This window comes from Grus americana, chromosome 19, assembly GCF_028858705.1.
Source record: "Grus americana isolate bGruAme1 chromosome 19, bGruAme1.mat, whole genome shotgun sequence".
Lineage (NCBI taxonomy): Eukaryota > Metazoa > Chordata > Aves > Gruiformes > Gruidae > Grus > Grus americana.
In genome coordinates this window covers 7,253,211-7,274,462 of record NC_072870.1, presented here as the reverse complement: position 1 = coordinate 7,274,462, position 21,252 = coordinate 7,253,211, and the positions used below count along the sequence as shown (strand labels likewise).

At 46.9% G+C, this 21,252-nt stretch overlaps 3 protein-coding genes across 10 annotated transcripts; 1 reads left to right on the top strand and 2 right to left on the bottom strand.

Annotated features, from left to right (window-relative positions):
• Window position 1: 1 nt before the first annotated feature.
• On the bottom strand, window positions 2-2,312 carry ALKBH4 (alkB homolog 4, lysine demethylase). Of its 3 annotated transcripts, XM_054848069.1 has the most exons (4): window positions 2,183-2,293; window positions 1,447-1,519; window positions 1,199-1,362; window positions 2-711 (listed from the first exon to the last, which is right to left on the bottom strand). In XM_054848069.1, exons 2-4 carry the CDS (start codon window positions 1,463-1,465, stop codon window positions 70-72), a joined length of 825 nt encoding a protein of 274 aa, XP_054704044.1. In that variant the 5' UTR covers window positions 1,466-1,519; window positions 2,183-2,293; the 3' UTR covers window positions 2-69. The 3 variants fall into 3 exon arrangements, with proteins under 3 accessions (XP_054704044.1, XP_054704041.1, XP_054704042.1); XM_054848066.1 differs by lacking the exon at window positions 1,447-1,519 and having other exon boundaries at window positions 1,199-1,396; window positions 2,183-2,312; XM_054848067.1 differs by having other exon boundaries at window positions 1,199-1,519.
• Window positions 2,243-19,000, top strand: LRWD1 (leucine rich repeats and WD repeat domain containing 1). Of its 5 annotated transcripts, XM_054848058.1 has the most exons (17): window positions 2,599-3,088; window positions 4,118-4,187; window positions 4,491-4,637; window positions 6,816-7,050; window positions 8,042-8,161; window positions 9,643-9,795; window positions 10,545-10,685; window positions 11,332-11,673; window positions 12,280-12,406; window positions 12,655-12,764; window positions 13,215-13,422; window positions 15,025-15,097; window positions 15,217-15,357; window positions 16,032-16,129; window positions 16,739-16,900; window positions 17,669-17,793; window positions 18,613-19,000. In XM_054848058.1, the coding sequence occupies exons 3-17, from the start codon at window positions 4,558-4,560 to the stop codon at window positions 18,751-18,753; spliced, it is 2,256 nt and encodes a 751-aa protein (XP_054704033.1). In that variant the 5' UTR covers window positions 2,599-3,088; window positions 4,118-4,187; window positions 4,491-4,557; the 3' UTR covers window positions 18,754-19,000. The 5 variants fall into 5 exon arrangements, with proteins under 5 accessions (XP_054704035.1, XP_054704036.1, XP_054704033.1 ...); XM_054848060.1 differs by lacking the exons at window positions 2,599-3,088; window positions 4,118-4,187 and adding an exon at window positions 2,243-2,383; XM_054848061.1 differs by lacking the exons at window positions 2,599-3,088; window positions 4,118-4,187 and adding an exon at window positions 2,249-2,383 and having other exon boundaries at window positions 4,495-4,637.
• LOC129215264 (DNA-directed RNA polymerase II subunit RPB11-a) lies at window positions 17,468-20,968 on the bottom strand. Of its 2 annotated transcripts, XR_008579945.1 has the most exons (6): window positions 20,853-20,968; window positions 20,558-20,647; window positions 20,098-20,272; window positions 18,994-19,411; window positions 18,703-18,842; window positions 17,468-18,247 (listed from the first exon to the last, which is right to left on the bottom strand). XR_008579945.1 is itself a non-coding variant. In XM_054848071.1 (4 exons), the coding sequence occupies exons 1-4, from the start codon at window positions 20,903-20,905 to the stop codon at window positions 19,376-19,378; spliced, it is 354 nt and encodes a 117-aa protein (XP_054704046.1). In that variant the 5' UTR covers window positions 20,906-20,968; the 3' UTR covers window positions 18,909-19,375. The 2 variants fall into 2 exon arrangements, 1 of the variants encoding a protein (XP_054704046.1); XM_054848071.1 differs by lacking the exons at window positions 17,468-18,247; window positions 18,703-18,842 and having other exon boundaries at window positions 18,909-19,411.
• Between the last annotated feature and the right edge of the window lie 284 nt (window positions 20,969-21,252).

Genomic DNA, 21,252 nt, shown 5'->3' with positions numbered 1-21,252 from the left:
GTTGTACAAATTCCGTACTTTATTTTTCAAATTTCCTAACAAATTGCAATTCTGGCTTCCTCTTGCTGATCACACTGGTCTTCCTTGAAATGAAAGAGCTATTTCTAGCAGTTCTTTACCCAGTTCCTCATGCCTTCCTCCGGCGCTGAACTCTGCAGACAGCTCCCTGAACGTGACACAGATTCGGCGATGCTCTATATGCTTGCGGTAAATTGCGTGTTTCCACTTGTACCGTGCGTCACCGTACAGCACCACCAGAGACCTTCGAGGTAAGTGAATGGCAACAGTCACCTCTTTACTTGGAACAAGCCTTGGGGATAAAATGCAGTTGATTCCCTCTTCACCTGAATTTTTGCACGTTGTCGTCTCTGTAAAAGATCCAGGGAGACTTAATTCCCCGTTTTCTCTACTGAAAGTGGGAAATAATTGGATCCTGTCCTCTGAATCACAAGACATGGATAGCACAGTTTTTGAGAGCAAGTTTAAGCTAACCAGGCGCTCTCCCCAAAGCCACCAGTCATCAAAATGCGGGTCGATGGCAGAACCTCTTTCTGGCATGTAGTCCAGATTACATTGTTCAACAGGTAAGAAACTGCCCAATACAGAGCAGGCCTTCATTTGTGCCACAATCTTTTTACTAAAACTTGGCAAACCAGTAAAGCTGCCAGCTTTCATCCTTTGTTTCTTGAAGTTCACTTTGGGTCCATAGTCCTGTTGGGGAAAAAAGAGGGGGAAAGCTAGTGTTAAGGAAAAATCTGGAAGGGATCTGTTAAGGAAAAGTCTTTTTGGAGAAACCGTGATCCCTACAGGGCTCATGGTCAAGACTTTTGAATTCTTCTCATCTCTTCCAGTGACCTGGTCACGAGGTTGCAAAAGCGCTCAGCAAAGCTACATTAATCTCACTGGAATTAGATTTCTTATCTGTAAGTAAAGCCGAAACCCAAATCACCCAGTTCTTTCCCTTGGAGATTGTGTGAACTTCAATGCCTGAACATGCACCATCAAGTATGATTTGTTACAACTACCATATATTTTTGCAAGAGGTTGACTTTAATTACAAGTAATTCTTGCAATTGATTTCAGGAAAAGTTTTCAAAGGAAAACATTTAATGAAGCACCTAACTGTGCTGGGTTTTAACTGAAAAGAGCTTTCCTTTTCCAGAGGGACCTAAGAACAAATGTGCTTCTAAAGTCAAACCTGTTTCTTTCGGCCAGACTGTGATGGTTTCCAGTCATCTTGATCCATCAGTTCAACTATCTCAGATTCTTCATCTTCGCTAATGAACTCCTCTGTCAGAAACACCCCTGGAAATGGAAATGCCCAGCCAGCAAATTCCGAGTCCTCGTTTCCTTTAGCTAGGCCTGTTGCAGGACAGTAAGTGAAATTATCTTCTCCCTGTGAAAATAACAATGGAGAAGAAAAAAAGCAGTGGGGGGGGAACTTACCAAGATAAGGTATTTCCATGATTTACCCCTGCAACCTTGATGCTGCAGCACAAAAACTGTCCATACAGGATTCCTGTAGAGATGAGAAATTTTACAGCTACTTTTGGGGAACAACTCTTCCCTGCTATTTTTACAGTGCCTGCATTACTGTACTGCCTGCTTGAAGCCGCTTTTCTTTCCTAGTAATGTCTTTATCCTGCAAAGATGGGGAAGAAGAGATGATCCTCGGTGCCAAACGTATAAAGAGATTAATGGTCGGTATTCCTCAGCCCGGCTGTAGAGATAGGGTTTGTCATAGCAAATAAATGTTGAATGTGGAAAGCTGATAAAAATTGCCAAGGCCAAAAGGCTAAGCTGTAGGGAACCTGCCTTTTCTTAATGGATGAAGCCAGGCAAGGGCTGTCTGGGCTTTTGAGGCTGCCGTGTGCATCTGTAACGCTACTGAGGCGAAGCCCCCGGGGGGGCTCTGCTTTGTCCCCAGCCTGGGCTCCCGCCCGGGGCCCCGCAGCCTTCCCCCAGGGAGCCGGGGCCCTCTCCCGCCATGGTGGGGTGTCCCCCGCATCCCCTCCCAGCTTCCCCCCCCCCCCAGCGCCGAGCCATCGCTCCCTGCCCCGGCTCAGCCGCGGCCCCCGCCCGCCAGGCCCGCCCTGAGGGGAACATGGCAGGCGCCCCCCCGTCCTCCTCCCGCCGGCCCCGCCCCGCCGCCGGCCCCGCCCCGCCGCCCCCTCCCCGGTACCTGCGGGGGCGGAGCGGCCTGTGCGGGCCCCTCGCAGAGCAGGCAGGAGCGGATCCCCTTGCAGCCGCAGCCCGGCCCTTTGCCGCCGCCCGCCGCCTCCATCCTCGCCGGCTGCGCTGAGGATACGGCCCTCCTCCCTCCCTTCCTCCCCGTCTCCTCTTCCTCCTCCCCTCCCGCCGCTGCGGCCCGGTCCGCTTCCAGGTGAGGGGAGCGGGAGAGGAGGCGGGGGGGGGTGGAGACCGGGGCCGAGGCGGCGGCGGCGGGGCACACGGGCTCGGTGCAGGCCGCGCGGCCGACCGGTCGGGTGAGCGGAGGGGGGTGGGTGGGAACACGGACTCGCTCTCCCAGCAGCCTCCGCGGCGTGGCCGAGCCTCGTACCACTGCTCGGCGCCGCGGGGGTTGCTGGGAGTTGTAGTCCCGCTACCCACCGCGCTCCCCGCGGGGGCGCCTCAGGCCGCGGCCGGCGCCGGCCCTCACCGCGGCCTCCGGGCAAAAAGCGCCGCGCAGGGGCAGCGTGAGGCGGTGACCGCGGCCCAGAGCCGCACCTGGCCGCCTCGGCGCGAAGCCAGCGCCGCCGTCTCTGCCCGCGGGCGGTGCCGCGGCCTGCGCCCAGCAGCCGGTGTCCCGCGGCCCGGGCACAGCCCCGGGGCTGCCGCGGTCTGAGGGGTCACCGGGGCCGCCTCGCACCCGGGAAGCCGCCCCTGGCTGGGCTGACAGGGCGGCGGCGGCGTTGGCATCCCCAGCGTGGCGGTGGTTGTGCCGCAGGCGTCGGGCAGTGCCAGGCGTGCCGGGCGCTCCTCGGTTCAGCCGAAGCGGTGGTGCAGCTGGTGTGGGGTAGTTAAAACTAAACTGGTTTTAATCGCTGGCCAGAACGGACACCCTGCTGTAGGACTGCCGACCCGAGAGGTGCTGCTGTGTGGGGCAGGAGGAGGGTTGGTGGCGGTTCCCAGTTAGGCGGGGGCACGGGGTTTGTCAGGCCTGGGGTCGTTGAAGGCGCCTTCTGCAGCGTCCCCTGTGATGTGGTGATGGGGTCATGTTGTGTCATGGTCTTGTCTGCGGCTCCCGCGGTGTCACGGGTGACACAGCTATGTCTGAGGTGTCGGTGTGGTCAAAAAGAGGGCGATGGGAACATCCACTGTCATTGGTGTCAAATTTTTCTTACAGATATCAGAGCTCAGGGAGGTCTATTGGGTTCAGCAGGTAAGGGCCTGATCCTGTGGTTTGGCTTTCAGTGACAGCTCTGTCACTTGAAGGATCAAATCCTGAACAGCTGCCGTTCAAACTGTTCTTCAGGCTCTATGCTCTTTATGCTGGTATAAAATATTCCATGCGTGGAGGATTGTCCTTACTTACAGGTGTTAACAAAGCAATGCCCTGTTGCTCATCAAACCCGACGGTCCGGGTGCTGTAGGGATGTTATGGTGCTGAAGTCAAGGCTAAGGACAGCTCGGTGCTTCGCGTGTTCCTCGCGATTTACTGGAGTGGTGTTTAGGCAGCGGTGAGACTAACTCAAAAAGACAGTAGCAAGCCTGGCCTAGGAGCTCTTTTCTCTTTTATTTCTCTCTCTTGGAATCTGTGTCAGAAGGAGCGGTAAGCTACGAACCGGTAATTTAATGAAGCTACTTTGGCCCTATCAGTGTTGCTATTCTAAATATCAGTGTATCCATGTATGCGCGTGTACTATCCACAGCAATGCATGAAAACATCCGTTAATTACCAATAACATACAGAAGGTTGTTGATATTTTTTTTCCTTGGCAAGGAAATGATGTTATTGATTGGTGGGTATTTATATTTCTGGTAACAAATTCAGTTTTCCAAAATCTTAGGGAATTTAGAAGCTGTCAGGCAAGAGTCTATCCATCTGGTCAGACCAGTGAGCACACTGTGTCATTTCCTTGGAAGACATTCACAACAGGTGTATTTATTCTTACAGTTGCTGTTTATTTGAAAGCATGTTGGAGTTTTTGGAGCAAAGCCCTGTTGCTCAGGAGAGGTACAAACAGGTAACTGCGAGACTGTCCTAGTCCCGAGTGCCGTCACCCCGTGGACAGTTTTCATCTACAGCAAATCTGTCGTTTAAATAGCCAAGGGAGGTATTGCTTCTGTTTTGGAGATGGGTTGGGTCAGTGTATTGGGAGCATGTGCCCAGTGTAATAACAATCTCTGGTATTTTCATTTCAACCATGTAAAAAAGGCGACTTCAAACACAGCAGCAAAATCAGTAGCTAACCTCATAACTTTTTTTTTCCCCCTCCCTTTTGGAGTCAGTTGAAAGGACTTCCTCTTATTCCTGTTTGTTTTACCAGGAAGGTTACAAGAAGAGATCCTACAGCTGACTGATGACTGATTCCAGCAGAAGGGTGGAGATTAAAAATGTCAAAAATTACTACAGAACTTCTTTTGGAAAGAGCGGTTCCAAGATCTACGAGGCTCCGAAAGATCGAGACGCTGAAGTAAGTGCAGACGGACCCATGGAAAATTCCAGCTGAATTCAGCCTGGGCGATCCCTTTTTTTTGTCTTTCTTCCCCTAAGCTTTTTTACTGAAAAAAGACAGACAGTTACAGAGCACGGAACGGGAGGTGGCATTCTCGATGCAGGATCAGTGAGCACTAGTGGAACTGCATTCACTAGATAGGTTATCAGCACTTCCACCTCTTCTCACCATTTATATTGCATATATGCTGCCACCTTCTTTCTGTAAAACTGCTTAAGGCTGGATCATAATTTCCTAGCCCTAAGATATACTCCCTACCCCCAAAACACTTCTGTCTTTGCTAGCAATTGTTTAATATGAATAAGAGAATCTCTTCTGGCCTGGATTTTAGAGGGTTTTAAAAATATTTTTGGCATTATTTCCCCTCCCTTTTCCTCTCCCTCCATCACTTTCCATCTCCTCTAAATCCAATTATGTTAGTACCTCAAACATTGCAGAGGGGGAGAATAAACTCCTGACACACTTAGAAACCACTAAAAACAGTTTTGTTGCTCAGATCCTTAACAGAGGTCATTGAAAATATGTGTCTTTCCAAATGTTTAACACAGTGGAATTTTGCTATTCCAGAACTGGTCAATCCAAGTGAGTCAGCTAGCCAGTTTCTGGCTGGCACCTTTGTTGTTTTTGTTGCTGATGTAAGAGTTTTGGGTTTCATATGTACTCTTTAAAGTTACTTCTTTTAATTGGTCTTGTGCTAAAAGAATTGTTTTTAGAGAGAAACTAAAAAAATTATCTGAAGAGTATAGGCTGCAGTAATCTGGGTAACAAAGTGATGTTGAGATGTGTGAAGTAGTGAATTTCTAGAGCGTGGCTTTTTCCGTGCAGCTTTGTTTCATGATTTTGAAGGGTTATATTTCAGAAAGTCCATTTGGGGAATACTGAGTTGAGTTTCTCCCCAAAATGACACAGGAGTCACGTTCAGCTTCGCAGCCAGCTGAATTCTGTTCAACATTTCTTATGTGCTTTCACTGGCTGGTTAGGCTGCTGAGATGACAAGTGAAGGAGAAGTGGTCTTGCTTCCTAATTTTATTTACCTCATTTATTCACACTTCATTTATAGTTAGAAGGTCTTCTTTTACTAATCATTAGAGATGGAGATTCTATTTGTTAAAGGAACTCAGGCTTGTGTCCTCAAGAGATGTTGGCTGTCAGGACTAGAAGCTCTGTCTGAAGCTCAACTAAATGATCTAATCAAATCTAAATCACCCTTCTTATAATATGCAGTTTTCACTTTTTTACAGAGAAGAGGTATTTTATTTTTTTTTTCTTCATAAATATTGTACCACTTCCTCTTTCAGGACAGAATGCTTCTGCTTTGGTGGCAGCCTTAGGATTTTGTTAAGTAGATTTCCATATTTGCCATTGGAAGTTTTTGCAGCAAAAACCACTATAAAAGAGATGGAAGAAACACTTTTTTTGTGAAGTTAGTTCTTTGAAAACAGCCAAATGATTTGGGGACCTACTCTGCACTTGGCCTGAACTTAACTTCTAATGCAGAGAAGAAATGTTTTGAGCCAGATTGGCAAACTGATCCAATTTGCCACATCGTCTGCGTGCAAGTGTCAGCATGAAGTGAGGGGGAGGACAGGACTAGCCTTTTGGAATCACCGTAGTCTTATTGCTTACACCAATTCTGAGATGGTGATTTCTAAAAAATCAGTGAAATAATGAATCTAGTGCATTCTATGGACGGGGTAGACTGATGGTGTAGTGAATAAGTGTCTTGTGTTGCCACAGTTTGTTTTGTTGAATTTATGTTGCAAAGGAATAAAATACCAAAATTGTTAGAGGCATAGTAATTTTTTCTACAAACGAGAAGTTTTCTGGTGATTCACTGCTCACAGCCAGCTCTGTTACCCACAGGAGGTTTATCTGGGTTGCATGTTATTGTACTGCAAATACTTTGGTGGACTTGAGTCTCTGATGGTGTCTTGTTAGCTCAGACACAGCATCTTTTCCATGTATGTGTGCTTGCAGTCCAAAACGCTGCAGACAAGAAAAAGCAGGTTTGGTTAGATTTACCAGCGAGTTGTGCTAGACTGAGAGGTGCCACCAGGTGGGACCTTGTACCCTGTGAAAGTCAGCACTTGTTTTTCTGATGAACTGCAGATAGTTCATGCTCTCTTTTGTTTTCAGCCTGTCCAAGCTGCAGTTGAAGACTGGAGACTTAGACCCACGTTTGTTTTCCCGTCTGAGGCATCTGCAGAAACTAGATCTCTCTGATAATTTACTGGACAAATTTCCCAACAGCCTAACCCTGCCTGATCTGCGTGTCCTAAACTGCAACAACAACAAACTGGAAGATGTAACTGCTCTGAAACAGTTCCCTCTGCTCGAGGAGCTAACCTATGAGAACAATGTGTACTTGACAGTGAGTTACCTCCCATCCTTACAAGCTAAGCATTAAACAGAGTGCGAAACAAGGAGCAGTTATGCCTAGCTCTAACATACTGTTCTTAGGCAGCAAGCGTTGGGGCATCTGAGAAAGCAGCCAGTTTTTTTGTGCCCCTTCACCAGTTTGTGCCGCTATTTTGCAATCTGCAGAAGTGACTTGCCCAAAACCACACAGATATTAAAATCTGGGTGTCTTGAACTCCGGATTCTCCAGGGCAGAGTCCCATCTTAGGTAGCTTATCAGGCAGGATATCTTATGCTCATGCTTGTGTAAAATACAGTAGTGACTGCGTAGAAATGTCCTTCTCATATGTTAGTTTTAGTGCCTCTTGTGCTCTGGAAGAGCAGACTTGGCCCTCTGATGAGGGCTTGAACTTGGTGATTAGTCTAGTTTAGTTTTTCTGACCTCTCCCAAGAGGCTCTGCTAACTGTACAGTTCAAGCATCTGAAACTGCATTTTTACTTGTGCTTTAAACTGGTGTCAGCCACCATCGCCATCCCCAGGTGCTTATTTGCTGTTGCATGCTGGCAGAAATTTATGTGTGGCTGTATGGTAAACTGGATTGGGGAACTGGTCTGACGTAAAACGCACCTGACCCAAAGCAGCCCTGCTGGTATTCGTTTACTGGAGGCAGGGCAGGCCTTCCTCTGCTCGGAGTTCAAGGATGTGAAGGAATACCCTGCGTGGCGCTCAGGCCGGAGCAGATGAGCCTGGTTACACGGCCACCACCTTGTGTTGGATGTTAGTACTGCATAAGTGTGAGCCAGGTCTTTTGTCTGCAGTTTAAGATCCCAACTCATAGGAGAACATTAATTTACAACTAAAAGGTGATATTCAAATTGGAAATGCTGAGGAGATTTTATGAAATGGCTTTTCCTGGCTAAATATGTTCTTCTTATCCTTGACTGTATTTTAATAAAGAACTAAAGCTAGTACAATTTTTGTAACTGATGTCTTCTCTTTTTAGCTCAACGATGATTATAAAGTAATGTTTCTTTTGCAAAATCTTCGGCTACTCAATGGCAAGGATATAACCAAACTGGCTAATCATGTGAGGCGTGTCAATAGCCGTAAGCTCACCAGCAAGGTAAAATGTGTGATATTTTCTTAATCTCGAAACACCTGAGAAGTAACGAAATACGATGCTCAGTTTAATGACAAAGTTGCAAACGAGCTTGAAACGATTAACAGTAATTCTGGTATGATCTGAGCACAGCCTGCGGTATGAGCCACCTAGTAAATGTTTTACTGCTGCTTTCTCTGGTCACTGCTTGCATTTGCTCTACCTGTTCTGTGTAGCCAACTTCTGCCTTCAGTTTAAATCACAGGAGCAGGGCCAACACGGTCTGTGTCTGACCCTCTAGTTTTTCAGGTCACTCCGATTATCTTTCAAAAATGGGAGAAGCCTGGTGCTGACATAACAGCTGCATACACCTCCCCATCTAATTTATGTTACTGTCCTGGCCCCAGGAATGAGGAGCACAAAACCAAGCTCAGAATAATCTTGCTTTTTCTAGCGTATACACCAGGAACAAGGATTTGTTCTTTCTTCTTCAGCTGTGCATGTTTGTAACTGTATTTTCACTCATTAACGTACACAGTTTAGCTTCTGACAGATTGTCCCCACAAAGCATGTTGTGATCTTGGGCAAAATTATTGTTCTATTATGAAAAAAGTTTGGGTTTTTTTTTTTTGTGCGGTACTGCTCTTGCCATTTGTATTCTAGTTAGTTGATCTTATTCATTCCTTCTGTGTAGCAGTGGTGGAGAGATCAAATACTAAAGACTGGGATGGCTTATTGTGCTGTTATCTGTGTAATACCTTGTACCTCAAAGGGTCTTGGTGAGGGCTGCGCAGCCTCTTATCCTCCAGGCAACTGGGCATGGTTGGCTGTCTAATGAGACACCAAATGCTCCCTCGTGCTGTTCATTTTGTGCTGGTCTCTGTGCCCCAGATACCTTTCCCTGATGGTATTCTTGTACCTGGCAGTCCATTTCTTTCTGCTGTGTCTAGATGTAAAATGTCTGTTGGGTCCAAATGGTTATGGATGTGTTACCGCCCACCAGAAACTCTCAGATGGGAAACCGTGCTGATAGCTGAGCATCTGCATGATTGTGCCCATAGTTCAGAAGCATTTTGGAGTTGAGGTATCTTTATTAACAGGGACCAGTCCTGCTCACGCAGGCACTTGGAACTACAAGAAAACTCGAACATCCCCGTTATGCCGTGCTTATTATAATAAATTAATTACCTGTCAGGTACTCCCTGTTAGTAGGGCGTAGTGTAAGACTCCTTAAGACCATTTGCTGTGGATATGGAGGCATGAAATCAGGCATTGCTCTGGGTCCATGCTGATGGTATCTGCTTAGCCACACTCAGGGCAACTGGGTTTCTTGTCAGCTGAAGTGGTGGTTTGAACACCGATGAAATAAACGGGAGCAGTGCCATCATGTAGCTAGCAGAGCCTCAGGGTTGGAAACTTCTTAAATGCTTTCACAAGTACTTTTGTGCTTTTCTGCTCTGGTTTTCTGTAGTATTCTGTTGAATAAACTCAGTCTTTCTGCCTAGGTTACTGCTCACTGGGAAAAATTCTTCCGTGACCAACTTCCTGAGAAATACACAGCTGAGCAAGTGAAGTCCATCAAGAAGAAGTTCCTGAAGTCAGTGCAAACCAATGTAGTACACGGACCCAGCTCACTGAGTGAATTCACCCGCTGGCGGGTAGGTTACGCTTCACTCACCCTCCTGTTCTTCAGGCAAGGACTCTGCAGCCCGGTTCTGAACAGATTTGATGAGAATGCTCTATGGATTTGGGTTCAGGGTATCAGGGCTCTTGCAGACGGGTGGTATCACTTTTTCGGGTTTCTTCACTGCTTTGTTAAGCAGTTGCAGAAGCGGTAGGACTAAGTGTGCACCAAGTTGCAATGACTGTCATTAAACATTGTTTTTTTAATTCATAAACAACAATTATCCTTGTACTAATTAACAAGCCTGCAGTATCCTTAGTACTTAATGATTTGAAAATAACTCTAATGCCAACCTTCGGTCTTGATGGAAGCTGTATGAAAGGAGAAAAGATAATGACAGAACCGTAGTTACTTGCAGCGTGGAAAGATACCATTTAGTCTGTAACATATGTTTTAATTGTATGTGCATACGTACAATTGAGGCTTCCATCTCTCTTTTGTCTCGTTTCATTGCTGTGCTGTTGTTATTGCAAATGCATACCCTGGATGTTCATGACAAAGTGAAGTTCTTGGGTCATGTAATGTCAGCAGAGGACTTGGCCTGCAGGCTGTCAGCTGAGGACTCCTCCATCACTAGTGAAATTCATGTGGAATACTGGAAGCAGATATTAAAAATTCTTGTGTAATGACAAGCAGCTCTTGTCATTATACCTCAGAGTTTGACTGCTGTTGCTTTTTGTCCTTTTTTTTTTTTTTTAACATATCCATATATTTGCTTCTAAGGTGAAAATGATTGCAGAAGAGTTTCTGGCATACTCACTGGGTCTGGAGTTAAACACAGATCCTGAACCAGAGGAAAATACGGATGAGAATGAGGAAGAAAGTACAGAAAGCCCCAGGGAAGCTGCAGAGGACGTGGGTCAGGTACATGATTTTTCCAATGACATTAACAATGTCCTTTTTTATTTCTTACGAATTCAGTAGCACTTGTCAGTTTACATTTATGACCCTTTGGTAACTGTAGGGCCAGACCCAGGCTCCAGCCTGTGTTCAACAGCTGAGGCTTGTTTTTTATGGCCAGATTGAAGCTTTCCCAGCAGTGTGAAGGTTGGGTTGCTCTCCAAGACGACAGAGCTTCCATTCTCATAGGAGACCCAAAAGATTTCATGAGTATAGTCCTACTGACTCCACCTCTCCTTTGGGGAAGGGATATTTTTAATGAGAGAACTGGGCTGATGCATGGCCAGACTGATGGTGCTCGCGCTCTTTGAAACGGCTGCAGACCGAAGCCCCTTGGTCTGTGGGCCAGATTTGTTTTTCCCCATATGTAAATGGCAAGTAAATAGGTCAAGGGAAGGGAGATGAAAATGTGGCTGGCTGTGTGATTTTTCATTAGCTTCTGCCTCTAGCAACTCTGCAGCTCTGGGCTGTCTGATTCTTGAAACCCAGTCTGTAACCGTGGGAGGGCACTTGCATTTGAATAATTAATATCTCTGACTTACTTACAAATCATCTGCACGTATCGGGAAAGCTAGAAACCTTCTGCAGAAACTGACAACATGCCTTATAGGTCACGGTAACACCCAGCAAGAGGAAGAGAAATAATTCAAAACCAGGCTCTGGAAACAAAAGGTCCAAGTCCCAGGCGAACACCGAGGAGGAGGCTGTAGTTAGTCCCAGAAAGTCCAGCCATATGCAGGATGACCCAACTCCTGATAAACCAAGAACATCGAACCAGCCAGCCAAAGAGGCAACCCCTGAGCAGGGAGCTGAAGGGACACATAAGAATGGAGAGCAGTTTCCCAAGGGGCAAAGCAACAGAAGATCCAGCCAGCTGACAGGGGAACAGAAAAGCCAGGAGCAGGACAACGGAGTTGTTAGCTTGACTCCAGTAAAGAACTCCAAGGGCAAGGTATGTTCATCAGCCCCTTGGGACTGGCTTTTGGCCTCTTGGTTTAGTGGGAGGAGCTGCATTCAGGTTTCATCAGAGCTTGGAGCTTGTAATTGGCCAGATATATTGTAAGTTACAGGTTTTGTTTTGTTTTGTTGTTTTAAGTCTCTCAGAGGCATCGGGGAAGTCCCCCCTTGGAGACAGTGAATCCCCTGCAGGGGATGGATGGACCAGCGCTCTGAGGTGGTGCACTGAAAGCCTGTTCCTAGAAATGGGACTGGCATGACTTGCTTTCAGGTCAAACTGATGGCTGCATGGGGAAAGGTCTTTCCCCCTCAGCTCAGACCGGTGGGGATCTAAAGGGTTTTTCACATTTCTCTGCAGCAGGAAATGGGGTTCACTGCTGGGGTCTGCTGGGCACATCTTTTCTAAACAGTTGCCTGCTGGTTTAGGAGTCTTGAGCATTGGTGGCACCTCAGTCTCTCCTGTTCTCTGTAGCACAGAAGGGCTGAAAAATACTTCAGTTTAACTCAGATTGCTGTGTTCACTAGAGGGTTCTGTCAAGGCAATCACAGGCAAACCGCTGTCAGGGGAATGAATTTTCTAAATGTGGATGGTTTATTGTAGGAGGATGTCAGTGCAGAGCCATTGCATTTTCTTCAGTGTCACAGTAAAGGCAACAGCCGCGAGGATTTTAAAACGCAGCTCTGGTCCTGTGTCTTCGAGCCATTGCTAGACTGTGGAGCCAGGAAAGGTGAGCTCTTAAAGAGGTTTGCAGGATTCCCAGAACCACCCGGCTCTGGAATCCCAGCGGACTCCATGCGCTAGACCCCTGCTCCTTCAAGCTGTAGTCTCCGTTGTCAGGAAGAGACTTGCTTACATACTTCTTCTTTGACTTTGAATACAGGAGACTGGGAGAGCACCAGAGGCAGTAATAAGCTGCAGTCTTCATGTGTTATCCGTGAACCCGGGAACTTCTCACCTATTCTTTTCATCTTTCAGATCCCATTGTGAGCTCCTCCAGAACTGTGGCAACATGTGGAGGGGAATCCATCTGTCTGATTGATTGTGAGACGGGAACGGTGCTGAAAAAGTATAAGGTGGCTACAGAGGTAGGTTGCAAGTGGGAAGAGTAAGCATTGAATGGAAATACCGTAATCCTTTATGATTACATATATGTAAACATAATATATATTACAAAAAGTTCTGAAAGAGTTTCAGACTTAGCGTGGGCAGGTCTTAAAGGCATGAAGATGGATAGTAAACATTTCTTGCTTATCCTTTTAGCCTGGTTTGGTTTATTTTTTTTATTAGTTTAAAAGATTAGTCTGCCTCTCTTCTCCTCATGCAGACATACGTATGTGTATCCAGGCTGCTAGGACTGCTTGATGGCATAGAAGAATAAACATCCTGTTTTGATAGTTTGTGTTCTTCTGAGGGTTGTTTTGAGATTTGACACTCCAGCTCAAATAGTCATGTCATTTCACCTGAATAGCTCTTGTGATAGTTGTCTTATCTCTGAGCTAACAGCCATCCTGCCGGCTGTTCTCTTTCTATCCTAGGAGTTTTTCAGTGTCGCATGGACAACCCTCACAATGGTAATCAGCGACAGTCGGAAAAAATCTCATAATATCTTGGCGGCTGCTGGGAGGAGAGGGATCGTCAAGCTGATTCATGTGGCAGCTGACTTCTGCTACGGAGAGATAAAGGCTCATAAAAAGCCCATTGCTACTGTCTGCTTCAGCCCAACTCAAGAAACTCACCTCTTCAGTAAGTCTCTGGTTCAGAATCTCTCTAGCGTTAGTACTTGATCTAGAAAAGGCTGGGATTCCTTAACAAGGGGAATTGTCACCAGTACAAGTAGGTGTGGGTAGGTGAATATTTACAGGGACCTCACACGCATACAGAAAAGCACGGACAGACATTATGGAGAGAGCGTTGTTACTCTCCTGTGGCACTAATCTACAGAAGGTACAAATTGTTTCAGCCACAGAGCCTGACTCTTCAGCTGAGGTGCAGCAGCTCCTGTTTCTCTCTCAGTAGCTCTCAGAGCAGCTGTCAGGCACACATTAGCCATAAACAAGCCCGGTAGTGGATCCGTTCCGCAGGGATGAGTAAGAAGAATGATAGCCAGAGCAGCCTGCTGGGGGCCAGGCAGCAAGCGGTCAGCTGGCAGGGCTCTCATCAAGCATGGCAACAGGGGCAAGGCAGCGTATAACGGGCTGTTGGATTTCATTTTTTTTTCCAACAAGCACAACTATATGCTTAATTGCTTTTGAATAAATGAATATTTTTTTTTTTTTTTATTTTTAGTTCTGTGCCTCCTCAGAAATTTTTTATTCAGGTCCTGATGTAGCAGAGAGCGTTGCCCCAGTAGAGCCCACAGAGGCTGAGGCTTTTGGACTGCTAGGAAATGAGCCATCATATTACAAATTGCAGCTGCATTGTCAGGCCTGTAAAGTAAGCTGTTACAGAGCCATTCGGACCACACCTGCACCCCGCAGCGCATTGTTTCTCTAACCTACAATTACCCACATCCTGGAGTGGTTAGACTGCTATGTGAACCATTAAAAGGGGAATTTTTTTTTGAAACATTGGTATCCATAGTGGATACTTTTGAAGAAGAAACCCAAAAGTGCAAAAAGCAGAAGCCTAGAGGGATGAGGAGGTTGACAGCACATCCATGGAATGGTGTGGACAGCAAGGCTCATTATATTGCATAGAAAAATGTATAGTAATAAAGTGAGAGTTTTTGCATGCCTGTTTGAGGACTGGACACTAACTGTTTACTTTGAGTTTGAGGGATGCCATCTGATTAGGATCCAGATTACTCTGAGTAATCTCTTAGGTTTGTTTCTGCTGTCAGTATATCAGCTTGGTGAAAAAAAGCCATTAAGTGTCTTTCACACTTACATCAGTGCCTAACTTTCCCAAGCGGAGCTGCTGTGGCTGTGAACACAGGAACCTGTGGCTAGGTAGAATAAAGTGGCATCAGCCTGAGAGTAGAGGTTGGAGCTCATGTTTAAGACTCCACTAGAACCCATGACCAGAAATATGAGCTGAAAGGAGCACTAATTAATGACCTTGTGAAGCCACAATTTAAGTAATGGGCACCGGGAAACAAACTTTCTTTTATCTGCTCCTCTTAGAGCACAGGATAAGAATGCAAATTACTGACTGTGCATGTTTGACAATGTCTGTGAAGCGATGTTGAGCCAGGAGCCTCGGTGACTGTTGCTGTGCTTTAATGAGCTCTCTGATGCCACAGGCGTAGAGTGTTACAGCCTGTGACACAGGTAGAATTGCCAGCTAGCAGGAGAAGAGCCAGATGAGCAGCGGTGTCACTACCTGCTTCTCTTCTGTGTCCCACAGCTGCATCCTATGACAAGCGAATTGCACTCTGGGATATTGGGATTCCAGACTGTGACTACAATTTCAAAGCAAGGTAAAGGTTCAAAAACCAGATGTGGCCAGTCCAGGAGCCTATAACTATCACGTCGCAGCACCACTTAACTGCCGGTTCTCTTTTTTTTTTTTTGTTTTTTTTGTTTTGTTTTGTTTTAGCCAGCTGCTAGTGCTGGAAGCGCTCTCTATCCCCTTACGGATTGCCCTGGTCCCCACCTGCCCAGATCAGTACCTGCTGGCTGGCTGTGAAGACGGCTGCTTTGTCTGGAATATAAAACTGGACAAAGAACAAAAAAGCAGGTGAGAACCCAAAGTTGGGGGCATGCATTTTCTTTCCATAACAAGAAGAGGTAGTTTTAGCAAAGGCTTCATTTCTAACTGAGGAGGTCTGAGCAAAAGCAGCACGTCCTACCAAACTTAAAACATGCTCCCCACCCCATAATAGCAAGAAAAAAAAAAAAATACTAGGAGAATGCTAGAGTCTTCAAAGCTAGCAGCCATGGGCTTGTATTGAGGCTCTGTTCTATGAGTGCTGCAGGCTGCTCTGAAGGAGGGCTGACATGAGTAATACAATAACCCCAAACTTAAGGGTGTATCATCATGGAGTAGTGTAAGGGAGTGTAAATTCTTGGATCAAGTTCCAGTCTCACAGCGAGACCTACCCTGCTTCTGGTACGTGAGGTTACCCAGGAAACTAGCACTCTGTTGGAGCACAGAAAAAAAAAAATACAAGAAGTCCTGCCCTGCTGACATACACTAACCCTGATGCCTACAAAAACAGATGAAGTAAAACAGCAGTCTCTTAAGCAAACAGGCTCCTTCTATATTAATAATCCCAGGTGGCTGAAAGCATAAGTTCAAGTGGGAATGCAGCGGAGTTTGGAAGAGGCTCACTAACCCATGAATTTCCTTCTGGGCTCTGTACCCGAGTGCCCTCCACAGCTGACTCATTTCACCCTTTCCCCCTACTCTAGGCCTTTTGAAGCCATATTCCAGTTTCCCGATGAGGATGGAGGCTTGACAACATCTCACAGGGTTGACGGTTTGGCTTTTCTGAATGATGATGTCATTGGTGAGTATAAGCACAATAGCCTAAGCCAGAAAAAGTGTCAGGCACCTCAGCGTGCGGCAGGCTGAAGCCAGCATCGTGAGCAGAAGGACTGAACGGGTTGTGACTACCTCTTCTTCGGATTTTTGGGGGCTACACAGAATGGAGTTGTCTCCCAGAGTCACTGTTCCCTAAAACATGGGCTTGAGGTGCAAACCCAGGTCTGAGCAGGGCTGGAACTCAGGTGGCGCCATCCCCGAGAGCCGAAGCAGAAGAGAGGAGAGCTCCTTTCAGCTCAAGGGCCCGTAGCAGCAGTATTATTTTTGCAGGGGAATTGGGGGTTCCCACATCTGGAAGAGTGCTTAAAGCATGGGCTGGGGCCTTCTGAATAGCTTGTGCTTGTTCTACAGCTCAGGAGACAGTGTGGGACTGAAAAATCCCCCTGCAGCCTCCAATTATCCTGAAATCAGGTAAAGGAGGGGGAAAGAGTTGCTGCTGGTATCAGGTCCCATGTCTTAAAAAAAAAAAAAAAAACACCTTCTGGGTGCACCACCCTCACCAGAGGCCAGCCTTTATTTTGAGGCATCTCACTTCTCAGCAACTGACACAGCCTCGCCCCTCTTTCTTCCCCAGTTTCCAAGAGCTCTAAACCAGGTTGCATATACTTATGGAGCTGGAGTCGGTCTTTTGACACAAAGGGGAAAGGATGCCAGCGAACGGTTTCTGCAGTTATTCTAGCTGAGCTGGAGTGGTCCGTGACAGACCTGTCCTACCTGACGCTCAGCACCTGCCCAGGTAGGCAGCACCCTTCCTCGGAGCACGCAGCGAGGCCGTACCCGTCACGGTAGCAGAGAGGGCCGCACAGGTCAAGATTTACTTTGAAGGGTTGTGGCTGCCTCCCCTTTTGCCCGTCAGAGGAGCCCATAGTGGGAGGCAGAGGCCTGCATTTCAGTCCCCATGAGAGAGTGGGTCTGGTCTCCCCTCTGCAAGCAGCAAGAGCCCTCGGCTCAATACACAGCCCAGCACCAGCTGTATATAAATAATACAATACATAAATGCAGCTATACCATCTGCCATACAACAGGGGAACAGCTCAGGCTTACGGCGTTACACCGACTGTACAGTGCCAACATCATCTTCCTTGTACAGGTCTTCAAAGCAGACAGAGCTGAGGGCTCAGCCCTGTAGCTTTCCTAGACCCGCTCTAGTGCTTACTGCATCCGGAGTGAGGGCCAGGAGTCCTACACACAGGGCAGCTGGCTTTTAAGACTAACAAGGAATAAACCTGATTTGGTCACCCCTTTCCAAAACCAAACAGTCAGAAGAAGTCCCAAAACATTTATCACTAGCTTTTCTGTACTAGAGTAAGGTAGCCATTTTATCTTTAAATATATACATTTTTCAGAGCAAGGTAGATGAATGTATTTGTGCTGAAAATAAGAGTTTTGCTGAAATGTGCCGTCCTCAGCCGGGATCCTACAACACTGGCTTGAGCTCTGCTTTACAGCAGAATGGACACACAGTTCTCCACCTGTTTTCCAGCTTCTTCCTTTGGTCTTACAGCAAAAGACTATGTCTTCTGCGGTGATGAGAACGGAAGTGTGTGGATGTACAACCTCTCAAACTACACCACAGCATGGAGGTCTGCAAAGGGAAAACGCTCCGACAAGAGGATCCCACCCACACAGGTAGGGCTTATTTAATTTACCCTTTGGGGCAGAGCTGGGCCTCTCTCCCTCCCCTGTGGAGCAGATTTACACCAGAACTTGCCAACTGTTTTCTCTATCTAACACGCACAAGCAATTAAAAGCAATCTCCAGAGCATGACCAAGGCCATCTTTCAAATCTCATGCAAACACAACAGTGACAGGAATGAGGAGCTATAAAGCAAGTCTGGTTGCTCCTGTGTTCTGCAGCTTGGCAACTCTTCCTAGCAGAAGGGCCCTCTGTAAAAAAATTAGTGGTCAAACTGGAGAGCCTGGTAATACCAGCATACAGATGCCGTTTCCTTGATGGGTTCGCTGCTTCTGCATGCCCACACCACTTTTTTTTTTTTTTTGGGGGGGGGGGGGGTGGTATTTCCCTGGCCTCCGGTGATAGTTGTCTTTTGGACAATTACTGTTCCCTTGCATGGTGAAGGCTCTGAAAAGACAACACACACAGTCAAAAGCTCTCACTCCAGAGCCTGGTCTTGAGCTATCATTATATTTATGTATGAGGCGACCTAGTGTTCCATAAGCTTCTTGCAAACATGTTGTCCAAGTCAACAGTTAGTTCCAGCTGCTTTCATTTTTTCCCTTTCTGCTCAAGTCCCTCTGCATTAACCCCTGCTCCTTTAGGAGGGGGATCATAAAGCTGCGCCACCTCCCTCAGACAGGGCAAGAGCCTTTGGTGCAGCTGCCCCAGAGACTCAATCCCCGAACCAGGCCTTGCAGTAATTAACACCCTCCTGCTTTCAGAGACAATACCACCCTTCCTTTCCTACCCAAACTCTGTTCTCCTCGTAGATTCTCAAGTGGCCAGAGCTTCAAGTGAACGGGGAGCAGCTGACTGAAGTCCTAATAAACAATGTGGTATCAGACCCTACTTTTACTTACCTTGTTGTCCTAACTAGTGTGAACATAACAGCAATTTGGAAGAAGTCATAGTTCCTTGTAACAGAGTTTCATTCCCGTGCTTTGAAATAGTGCAGTATTAGTGACTGTTACCCATGTAACCATGCAGTTTTCTAGACCAGCTATTACGTGCAAGAGAAAAAAAGAAAAAAAAAAAAAGGTAAGAGTTTGTTAAACTCATCAAGTCATTGTAAACATCCAGTTTCTTTTACTGTAAGTTTTCACAATTTGTGCATTTGTTTTATAGAAATGACACTTAATAAAACAAAATACCAGTTCAGTTGGCAGTGCCTAGACTTCTTGAAAAGGAAAAGCAGACAGTTCATCCACCGCTATCACGCAGCAGCTTCTCATTCTGAAAGTACACTCGCAATAAACTCATCAACAGCCCAGTACAAATATTTGCCTTAAGGCTCCAATTAGAAAAGTAGAAATCATTTTAATGACTTATCCATCACATCAACCAAGACATTTATCCTCTTGGCAAAGTGCCTGTCTCAAATATCCCTCAAAATATCACCACTGCTGTCAAAAATTAAACAGAAGTGGGACAAGGAGGAAAATATTTGCCATGAATGGAGGTTTAAATATAGCATTCAACTGACACACACATCATTCTGCCTCAGAAGTACAGTTTGCTCTGAAGGGGGTGGTTTTACTCGATTCCTTCTTGTTTGTCTTTAATAGCAACCTGTAAAACAGAAACAAAAAAGAGACATGCACTAAGACACGAACTGTTACTGAGCCGGAGGAGGTTAAAGAACCATACCAGTCTTCAATGAAACACAACTGCAAGCCATCAGTGGCAATCTCTACACCATCCAGAAAAATAATACTTAAATTAAGATCAAACCATAGAAAATTGGTGCACTGTTACCTTTACCAGCACATCAAAGAACACAATACAGAGTGTTTCCTATTCATAGTTCCCCTGGTTGTGTCTGAATAATGTTTCAGGCAGATTATATCTCAAAAAAAAATCCAAGGCTAAATAAATACAACTGCACAGTTGAGCAGAATCAATGGAAAGTAGTCCAAAAAAAAAAAATACTCTGCAGCCTTTTGGCACGAGAATAAAGAAAAAACACTTCGAAGAATAGAAAATTGTTTTCTACACTAATAAGACTGCAAGAAAGCCAACGCTGGCCATTTAAGGAATTACAGAGCACCACTGAACCCTTGCTGGGCCATGCAAATAACCCTTAAGGGCAGCCAGGCTCCACCATGCCTTGACAAGAGCTGAGTAACCCAGCACTGCACGGCTTTGATGAATTTATTGCTGTGAAGTAGCAGCTCTAAGATACACTACCCCCATTGTTTAAAGTATATGAGCTCCCTGCAATTAAAAATATATTAAAAAGAAAAAAAAAAACTTACCCTGAACCTCTCCTCCAGGAGGGAAAGCTCGCTGATCAGATCCGTGATGGCATTGGTGAAAGCTTCCTGGGGGCTGTAATCAGGGGTGGTTTGGACCCGGATGATAATTTTGTGTTCCAGCGGGTGCGGGACTTTGTACCCTGCGAATAACACCTGGGGGTCTTTCAGTAACTGCCTGGAATGGAAAAGCAGCAGTGAACAGCCAGGCGGCACAAATACACTTTTTATTTAAAAAAAAAATTAATTAAAAAGCTGTGTTTCTGATGGGCTTTGCCAACATACTTGCAAATGGCACTATGAACGTGTCTGCAGAGGCTGTTCCCTCATTTTTAAAGACAAGAGCTGCTTTGCCCTGACAACATCTATCACAACTTCGAAAGGCAAAAAAAAAAAACCCAAAAAAAAAAACCAAACCCCAACTCCCCCCAAAATTTCCTCCCCCCTTTCCCCCTTAGCTCACGACTTGATGATGTTCCCCAGCGTGTGGTCCTCCTTGTTGATGGTAAACAAGCAGGCGTTGGGCACCTTCGTGTCTTTATTGATGGTGATCCTGAGTGGATACAGGTTGTTACCACAGCGCCTCAGGGAGCGACTCCGCGGGGACCTGGAGGGCGGGGGGGGGGGAGGCCCGGGCTCCCCGTTCGGGGAGCCCGGGCCTCCCCCCCCCCCGCCCTCCAGGTCCCCGCGGCACAACCAGGCCCCCGCGGCCCGACCAGGGGCTTCCCCCCCTCCGTCCCCGTCCCGCCGCCGCTCACTTCTTCTCGCCCTCGAAGAGGAGGAAGGACTCGAAGGCCGGAGGCGCGTTCATCCCGCCGCCGCTCGCCCCGCCGTTACCACGGCGCCCGTAAAACGTCACTTCCGCTCGCTCCCGGCGGTGACAGCGCCCCCAGGCGGGTGGGAGGAGTCGGTGCGGGCCCCACCCACCCCCCAGGGTTGATCCCAGAAAGGGCACCAGCAGTGAGGTCATCGGTGATGCCATGCAGCGCCACCAGTGATGTCCCCAGCAGAACCACCTGTGACACCACCACCACGGCCTCCAGAAGCAGGGCCATCAGTGATGTCACCGGTGACACCAGTTACACCGTGTGGTCGGTGGGATCAGCAGCAAAACCGTTGGTGGTTCCACCATCAGTGCCCTATTGGTGCCACCAGAAA